The sequence below is a fragment of the Colossoma macropomum genome, unplaced genomic scaffold, assembly GCF_904425465.1.
Source record: "Colossoma macropomum unplaced genomic scaffold, Colossoma_macropomum, whole genome shotgun sequence".
Taxonomy (NCBI): Eukaryota; Metazoa; Chordata; class Actinopteri; order Characiformes; family Serrasalmidae; genus Colossoma; species Colossoma macropomum.
In genome coordinates, this window is record NW_023494800.1 from 32,144,320 (window position 1) to 32,154,243 (window position 9,924).

Sequence of the window (9,924 nt, forward strand, 5' to 3'; positions counted from 1 at the left end):
AGAAAACTGCAGAGTTCTGTAAAAAGAAAAATAAGACCTGATCAGAAACAGATAGAGAAAAAGCAAACTTCAAATCTTAGCAAACAAATAAGTAATTAAACCCTGCCCTTATTAACCTTTTTAATCTTTTGTTCCTGTTAAAACAGATTACAGACCAGTGTTATAGTTTTTCTTACTTTTATATATTAGGACTTTGCAAGAGCCTCTTCAAGGTTTATGACACAAGTTTATCTATCCACTTCTTTATCTTTTTGGCACAGAGGTCAACAAAAACAAATTTATCTTCGCATGCATCTTGCCCACTAAGGAGAACTCCATACAGCACATCTGCCGTCCTCTCCTTTTTCAAAAATAATACACGTTTCGAAACCAGCTCTTTCTTCAGGAGACCGGAACCAGAATCACCCTGTTTGAAAAGAAATACAGGAAAGAGGAACTTCAGCACTTACGTTTGTCAAATAGGCCAATTATATAAAGCATTATCCTGAATTTATTCTGAAAACAAATGGAAAAAAGATGTGTTCATTTTAGGAAAATAATCACACTACACAATCACATCATTCTAACATGTTATAAATGACATTTTTGTTCATTTTATTCTGTCCAGTAGTTGTAATTTTAGCACAATAAAGTTTGGTCAGTAGGGGGAGCACTGCACTTGCAAATTCCGCCCACAGCACAACTATTGGCTCATGAGCTGCTGAATGGTGTCGTTTTATTGGCTCCCTTCACCTATCTGCATGCTCCAAGTAAATGAGATGTAAATGAGGTACTGGTAGGCGGGGGCTTTTTCCAACACACTGAAGTTGATTCATCATTTTATTTAGATTAAGTGACTCTTATTAGTCCCACAACTGGGAAATTTCACCTCCGCATTTTAACCCATCCGTGCAGTGAAACACCACATACACACTAGTGAACACACAGTAGGGGACAGTGAGCACACTTTGCCCGGAGCGGTGGCCAGCCCTATCCATAGCACCCGGGGAGCCGTTGGGGGTTAGGTGTCTTGCTCAAGGGCACTCAACCGGCGACCTTGCGGTCACAGGGCTGGGTCCCTAACCTCCAGCCCACGACTGCCCCCTCAATTTGCACTCAAATCTCCATTCGTTCCCACTTCATATGAAGGTTTCATGAATTAGACACAAAGTATTTTGTACATCATTAAAGCCAAATCTGCACTGTTTTTATGCAACTTTGATGAATAAGAGTCGCTGTCTTGCTTGATTTGTCCTATAAGGACAAACTGTAGGGGTTGGTTGTAAAGATTTAAGACTTTTGGCTGATAGACACACAGTGGGAGTCATCACAACCAATCCAACATCACTATTCAGTTCCACAGTAAAATCGTCAGGTAACTAGACATTAATGCAAAAAAGACACTCTCTTCTCAAATCTGTGGAACTGAGCATCTCCATTCTGTGAATTTGGCAACAGCTCCTTAAACTCGTTTAAATCTGCTGCCAGAGGAGTTAGAGCATGTGCACGCTGTGTTTCCTATCACAGTATAAAAGTTGCACAAGGTTTCCTTGGTCCTACTTTATATTAAGTGTCTCTAATAACTGTGTAGTTACACGTAAATAACATATACAACAACACTGTAACTACTGTTGATTTAGCCAGTATTACAGATGGATTACAGAAGTACAGCCTATGTAATTACACATGTGTATCAACTTCAGTTTTTTCTCATGTAATTACAAAAGTGTATCTTCTACACAGGAACATTCCTGTAGTGTTAAAGTTACACTTTAAATTAAGTAGACAGTTCCTGTGTAGTTATTATGTAGGTACTGTGTAATAATGGTAATATAGACCTTGCTTTAGGGTTAATAAAACACAGTTAATGCCATAACAGTTACATTTTAATATAAGGGGTCGTCTGCTGTTCTGTCACATTACAGAATGGGTTAAAAGCTGAAACTGGTTACAGTGTCACAGCAACATAAATGCTAGGTAAATGTTAGGAAAGCTGGCAGATACACTGTAAGTAATGGCAATGTAAGTTATTACATACTTTCTTTTCATGCTGGAAAAAACCTCTGAAAACAACTGCTGTTCCAGTCTGATTACCAATGTAATTACATTTATGTTATTACCCTTGTGCAATTACATGAGAGAGAATAGGCTGTTACAACTACTAAGATACACTTGTGTAATTACATGAAGCAAAACTGAAGTTGATACACATGTGTAATTACGTAATGTGTCCTTCTGTAATCCATCTGTAACAGTGACTAAATCATTAATAGTTACATTGTTGTTGCATATGTTGTTAACATGTAACTACACAGTTATTAGAGACACAACATAAAGTGGTTTCCTTTCTTGTTGGATGCGCTTTGAGCACATTTAAAGATTAAACTTTGAAAAGTTATTACGAGACACAAAACACATTGAAATCTATGAACTGAACTATGAACCGAACTATGAACATGTTCTTTACATGCTCTACTAAAGCATTGAGAAGTCATGTGATTAACAGTGTAGACCAGATTAAATGGAGGATATAGTGACATTTTTGCATTATTCTTAAAGAGTTAAAAGCAGTTCATAGTTTTAAAGTGCAGTGTGTAAGATTTAGTGGCCACTAGTGGAGAGGTTGAAGATTGCAACCAACTGAAATTCCCCTCCTTCACCCCTCCCTTTCCAAACATGTAGTAGGACCTAAGGTGGCCATCAGGTTTTCTGCCATTGTCTGTCCCGGTTCTGTTTTGCTTGTTCATGTTGTGGCTTCTTGACAGACAACGATCTATCCTCCCTCACTTTTTCTTGTGCATTTTTCAAAATCTGGGGCAGTTGTGGGCTGGAGGTTAGGGAACCAGCCCTGTGACCGGATGGTCACCCATTCGATCCCCTGAGCCGACAGTATGTGATTGAGGTTCCCCCTGGGCACGACACCTAACCCCGGGTGCTGTGGATAGGGCTGCCCACTGCTCTGGGCAAATGTGCTCACTGCCCCCTAGGTGTGTGTGTTCCCTAGTGTGTTTGTGGCGTTTCACTGCATGGATGGGTTAAATATGGAGGTGAAATTTCCCTGCTGTGGGACTAATAAGGGTCACTTAATCTAAACTTAACGTTAATTAAACTTTTCAGAACACAAAATGATTCTTCTCCTTTCTACGTCTTCCAATCGAAGCTATAGCACCACCAAATTCAAGCTGCCACTCCACCATACAAACCCAAAAGGTGCCCACTAGAGCCAATGTTTGGTTTGTCTGTTCTGGACTACTGTAGAAACATGACAGGGCAACATGACGGCCTCTGTTGGAAGAGAACCTGCTCCCTGACTAGATATGAAGGGCTCGTTCTAATCTAACAGTGATCGTAGTTACAGATGATTATACACTAATGAAAACGTGGCTTTGTGTACTATATTCTATTCCTGCTAATAGATCCTCCTAAATCTTACACACTGCACCTGTAACACTGAACAATTTACCTTCATAACTAATGCATCGTCTAACTCTCTATGGATAATTTACCGGTATAACAAACCAAACATAGTGTTAGAAGCTTCAATAAAGAGTAGCTAACTAGCTAAGACAATTAACACAAATGTTCTCACCTGGCAGGCTTTGATTTCTGCACCACCGACTCCTCCCCCACAGTAGATATAGGTGAACTTCTCATAGTTGGTGCCGGACAAATCTGGACAGTGACTCTTGCTGAGGATTTTAACTTCCAGGCACATCAGATCTTTTACACCCGGACCTAAAATAAACAGTTTATGAGTTACTGTTCCAGGATGTACAGCAGCAGTCCTTACTTCTTTTCAATTGCTATTACTATACTACATTATTTCTACATTCATTACTACCACCACTGCTACTTCTACTACTCTAAATGTGTCACCTCCTTCAGCTGTCGTGGCACCGTAGCCAGAAACCTGCAGTTCCTCTCCATCTTTCGGAGCTATGCAGTCTCCAGGCACCAGCAAAGCAGGCTTGATATTTTTCACAGACTCTGGAAGCTTCAGCAACATGATGGGTTCTTTTAGGTTCTCGGCATAAACCCTGATGTTTTTCTTTTTAATACGCAGTTGTTTCTTTACAGCTGTCATCGGATGGCCACCGATCTCCACTTTCAACGTGCTGATGGAGGCAAATAAAAAGGATAATATGAATGCATGGGCCCACACAACATTCTTTCCATTGATAGGACTTGGCAGACATGAACCTTTCTAAGTCTAACTTAGTCTGTTAAACTAAACTAAGTCCATATGAGAAACCTTAACAGCTGAACTTGCATTGTGATGCAGTTAGCATGATACTAGTTAGAGAGGTATAAACCTCCACCACTTAGCCACATTAGCTGCATAGTTACAGAGCAGAAATAAAGATACATACACAATATGGACAAAAGTATTGGGACAACTACACATTATACCACCAGGAGTTTTTATGATGTCCCATTCAAAATCCATGGGCATTAATATGGAGTTGATCCCCCCTTTGCAGGTGTAACAGCTTCTACTCTTCTGGGAAGCTTTCTACAAGATTTTTGAGTGTGTCTGTTGGAATTTTTGCCCATTCACTCAGAAGAGAAATTGTGAGGTCAGACACTGATGTTGGACAAGAGGGCCTGGCTCACAGTTTCCATTCTAGTTCATCCCAAAGGCATTGGATGGGGTTGAGGTCAGGGCTCTGTGAGGGCCAGTCAAGTTCTTCCACACCAAACACACCCAGTCATGCGTTTATGGAGCTGCTTTGTGCACTGAGGCTCAGTCATGCTGGAACAGGAAAGGTTCTTCCCCAAACTGTTCCCACAAAGTTGGAATCATACAGTTATCCAAAATGTCTTGTTTTGATGAAGCATTAAGATTTCCCTTCACTGGAACTTAGGGTTCTAGACCAACCCCTGAAAAACAGCCCCATATCATTATCCTTCCCTCACCAAACATTACAGCTGGCACAGTGCAGTCAGGCAGGTAACGTTCTCCTGGCATTCGCCAAACCCAGACTCGTCCATCAGACTGACAAATAGAGAAGCATGATTGGTCACTCCACAGAATACGTTTCCACTGCTCCCGAGTCCAGTGGCAGCGCGTTAGATCCCCTCCATCCATCGCTTTGTATTGTGCATTTTGATTGTAGTCTTGTGTGGAGCTGTTTGGCCATGGAAACCCATTTCATGAAGCTCCTAAGATGCAGTACTTTTGCTGATGTTTCCAGAGGCAGTTTGGAATCTTTAGTGAGTGATTTAACAGAGTATAGACACCGTGTGTTTCAGCATTTGGCAGCCCCGCCCTGTGACTTTGCATGGTCTACCGCTTCATGGCTAAGCTGCTGTTGCTCCTAGATGCTGCCATTTTCACAATAATAGCACTTACAGTTGGCTGGAGTAGATCTAGAAATTTCACAACATGATTTGTGGCAGAGGTGGCATCCTATGACAGTGCCACAGTCCCTGAGCTCATCAGTACAACCCATTCTACTGCCAGGGTTTGACTATCAAGACTGCAAGGCTGTGTGCTTAATTTTACCTGTCTGTAAGTAATGGGTGTGGCTGAAACACCTGAACTCAATCATTAGGAGGTGTGTCCCAAAACTTTTGTCCATATAGTGTAACTTCATGTTAGGGTAAGAGCAAAATAAAAGAAATGTGTTTTTTTTTCACTATACTATACTAGAAGCTACTAACCCGTCTCTTCCGACATAGCAGTGAGATGCAGTTATAACCCAGTGTTTATGGATGAGAGTTCCACCGCACGTCATGCTCTTCCCATCATGAAACTCGTGCACCACCCGCACATGATAGCGTTTCTCAGTATCAGGACACGTAATTGCAGATACCAAACGCTTTTCAACAACAGACGAAGTCACACCTACAGAGAATAAGGCTGAGATTTATTAGGTACAAAGAGTGGACTGAATCATTTAGATCAATCTTTATCGTAGAACACTGTAGAACTTTATTCATCATCTAGTTAATGAGGTGACAGTAAAAAAGAGTGTTAGTCTTGGAAAAACTCTAACACAACCTCATGTAGAGAGCTATCGATGTCTAGCAGTGCAGGGTTACTTAAGGACCAGAATGTATTTCCAAAATTATGATTGACACAGTGTCTAAACATAACATTCTTCAGAACAGGAGTGTCAGAACAGAACTCCTCAAAACAAACCTGCAGTGAGAACGTCAGCGAGAGAAAATTAGCCTGAATTATTGGACAATAACTGAGTCATTTTTTATTTGCAGATAGGACAGTCCTGATCATCTGGAGGGTGGAGCTGTTTTTAATTGATTACTGATGAAGAGAAACTTTTGGATTAAACTTTGTGGAAGAACAAACTCACAGCTCAATGACTAAACAATTAACAGACTCTATGGTAAGATCAACATTATCTGTGTTACTGTATTTGCTAATAATCATTTTAACATGGTGGCTAATTATGAATGACATTGTTGAGATCAGTTAGTTAACTAGTTTTTCTTCTCCATTCTAGTTCATCCCAAAGGTGTTGGATGGGGTTGAGGTCAGGGCTCTGTGAGGGCCAGTCAAGTTCTTCCAGACCAAACTCACCCAGCCATGACTTTATGGATCTGCTTTGTGCACTGGGGCTCAGTCATGCTAGAACAGAAAAGGGCCTTCCCCAAACAGTTACGCATACAATTGTCCAAAAAGTCTTGGTCTGCTGAAGTATTAAGATTTCCCTTCACTGGAACAACCCCACATCATTTTCCCTCCTCCACCAAATTGTACAGCTGGAGCAGTGCAGTCAGGCAGGTAATGTTCTCCCTGCATTCGCCAAACCCAGACTCGTCCATCAGACTGACAGATAGAAAAGCGTGATTCACAGCATATGTTTCCACTGCTCCAGAGCCCAGTAGCGGTGTGCTTTACACCATTCCCACCTCCCTGACCCCTCAACGCTTGGCATTGTGCATTTAGATTTTAATGTTTTGTGTGCCAGCTCAGCCATAGAGACCCATATCGTCAAGCTCCTTTAAGCTGTATGTAATGTAAAGCTGTATTGAATGTAACTACTACTGAGCTGAACCACTACAGCTCAGAAGAAGACTACAGAATCTACTAATCTCTTATGCTCATGGGTATATTTTGTTTTTTCCATCTGAATTTATATGACCAAATCATAAGGCAAATTATTCAATAACTGCATGAAATAAATGTAAATTTTTGTTTATTTATTTTTTGTAAAAGTTCCCCTCAAATTAACAGAACATGTGTTTTATGATCTACACATATTGCGATATGCTTACAATTTACTGCTGAAAGCCAAAAATCTTAGATGCTCTTTGTAATATTTTATAAAAATAATACAGAGCAGATCACTGAAGAGACGCCATCTGTTTATAGTTTATAGCCCAGATTTGTGGAAAAATGGGTCGACTTTCAGTAGAAAAAAAAAAACTGAGTTCAGCTTCTTTTACTATAAAGTTTTCTAAACTACACCAACCATCTATTTGACTGGAAAGAAGACAGTTACAGCTCTCATACGACCCCCACCTTTTGAATGTAGATTATGAAAAATGAAAGTTATGAAAAATATGATGAAGTGCGTTTTGGAACCACCGGTGGTCTCAAGGAGTTTAAAAGGTTAAAATCTCTTTTTCTAAATGTAAAAGCAAATGATACATTCATTTTTAGAGTAATTACACAAATTAATCAGACTATGGAAAACCTCATTCCAGTTTGAACTATTTTTCTTCTGTATTAATTGTGAGTTTGGAGAGTTTTCCTACTTACCTGCTGCCCAAAGTGCGAGAATCAGGAAAGCAGTCTTGGCCATGGTGAGAACGTCTTCAGCTCCTGGACTGGAGAAGATCCCAAACGTATCTGACTTTTAAACCTGCTCAGCACCAACCGTCACCCCACCTTCTCCAGTTCCTCACCAGTCACACTACACTGCAGCTTATCAGCCTAGGGTCCTTTCTGTGTGGTGTTTGCATGTCCTCCCCATGTCTGTGTGGGTTTCCTCCCACAGTCCAAAGACATATGGTCAGGCCAATTGGACATGCTAAATTCTCCCTGTCAAAACCACTAGAGGTGAGTCCGAGTCAAGACCGAGTCCTGAAGACATTGAGCCTTCAAGACTTTGGAGTAGTTAAGTACCAGATTGAGACCAGAATATAAAGAAACAAGAATATAAAAACAAGAAAGGGGAGAAAAAAATAATAAATTGGCTAATTATTATTAATTTTTTTTCATACATTGTGTGTATTATTCACTAGCGTTCATTATACATTATATACAGTATATATTTATAATAATATATCTAATTGTATATTTTGTAAAATATAATATAAAATAATAAATAATGAATAGCATAAAAATATTTGTGAATATCTTGGAAGGGAACCCTTTTGTAGAGTGTTTGATTTTGCATTATGAAATACAAACAAAGAGCCTTTATAGAACAAATTTACCGAGCACTCAGCTTTCTTGACGGCAGCTTAACTTTTTGGACACAGCTTTCATCTTTGTGTAACAGCTCTGCTCATTTACATAAGGAAATGTCCCCCCAACAGCTATAAACAATGTCCCTTTAAAAGACCCCAGAAAGCAATGGAAGCATGTGAGAAACTGAACTGTTACATGTCAATATTTAGCTCTTACAAGTAAAACTTTGCATTCTGAAAATCTAATGATCTTTTTTTTTTTTCAACTAGAACATGCAATGATTTAATAATGTTTACTTAATTATTTCAGTTTTCATTTTTTATTTTACTTTTAACAGTTCAGTTATTGCAGGTTAAACTCATTTGTACTAGTTAAATTGCTCCTTCCAATAAAATCATTGGGGAAAAGCCGTACAGTGTTGAATTTGTATCTCGTCGCTGTCCAAAGAAAAACAGGTATCTCCAAAATAGTAACTTTATAGGAGAGGGCAAAAACTTTCTTTTCTTTCTATGTAAGTCAATGGAAAGAGATTTTATTCCAAGCAATTTTGGAGCATTTCGATTGGTCCAATTATGAAATTTTCACACAATGTAAATCATGCAGGATAGTAAAAATCATGAAAAATGGAAATAGATGTTTTTCATTGGACAGCGACGGTATGATCATAATTTCTACAAATAAAAATATAGTTTTAAATGTTGATTTTTTTAGAAATGTAATTTCTACCAGTTTATATCACATATAGTCTACCAAAAAGTCATAGTTATGGTAGAAAGTTATTAGAAATTCTTCTAAACAATATTAAAAATGTTTGAATGTTTTTATCATCATTCTGTGCACTTCACAAACAATTCTACAGGTATTAAAGGCATAATCAAAATATATATATGATGGGAATGTACACATGAAAATGCTGCTGTGCGTAAATGCATGAAAGTGAAAAACTTGATGTGGTAACATGAGAGAGAATGGGAATTACTGACCCTAACCTAGTGGAAAGCAGAGGTACTGCAGAATTTATTAGAAAAGCCATACTTTCTAGTGCAAATTGAATTTGTATATGCTAGAACATAATTTCTACAAATAAAAATACAGTTTTGAATGTTGTTTTTTATAAATGTTATTTTTACCAGTATAATGAATGTTACTTGTTTACATTGAATTTCTGATATGAAATAATATGAAAAGCTAAAATGCGCAACACCTTAATGATTAGCCTCGGTCTACATCATCACAGTCAATCTTCAGATGTGTCGTTATATGATTTCACTGTATGTTTAGCATGAGCTTAGATCAGCTGTCATCTGTGTCACCTGTTTGCACTTCATCTATACACTGTAAACAGAGGCTGATTGATGAGCTTTGGCTTGATGAAAAATATCGCTTTAATTTGTTTCAATCAAAATATTAAATTTACTGCTTATCTCTACAATGTTTTAGAATATTTTGCAGAATATAAGAACAGTCATTCAGACAATTCTACAGAAAGAGCTGAACTTAAAAGGGAATTTATGCATCGGTTTACATGTGATTACACTTTTACACCACTAGGGGTGTAACCC

The 9,924-nt window shown here is 38.7% G+C and overlaps 1 protein-coding gene across 1 annotated transcript; it reads right to left on the reverse strand.

The window, feature by feature from the left end:
- Positions 1-178: 178 nt before the first annotated feature.
- On the reverse strand, positions 179-7,825 carry LOC118820584 (anionic trypsin-1-like). The gene is made up of 5 exons (XM_036588943.1): positions 7,709-7,825; positions 5,644-5,827; positions 3,856-4,094; positions 3,569-3,714; positions 179-406 (listed from the first exon to the last, which is right to left on the reverse strand). The coding sequence occupies exons 1-5, from the start codon at positions 7,749-7,751 to the stop codon at positions 215-217; spliced, it is 804 nt and encodes a 267-aa protein (XP_036444836.1). The 5' UTR covers positions 7,752-7,825; the 3' UTR covers positions 179-214.
- Positions 7,826-9,924: the final 2,099 nt, after the last annotated feature.

Coding starts and splice junctions, on each gene's coding strand:
- LOC118820584 (XM_036588943.1), bottom strand. CDS start 7,751: ATGGCCAAGACTGCTTTCCTGATTCTCGCACTTTGGGCAGCAG. Junction 4,095..5,643: donor TGCTATGTCGGAAGAGACGG/GTTAGTAGCTTC, acceptor TGCCTCCATCAG/CACGTTGAAAGTGGAGATCG. Junction 407..3,568: donor CAGAAATCAAAGCCTGCCAG/GTGAGAACATTT, acceptor CTTTTCAAACAG/GGTGATTCTGGTTCCGGTCT.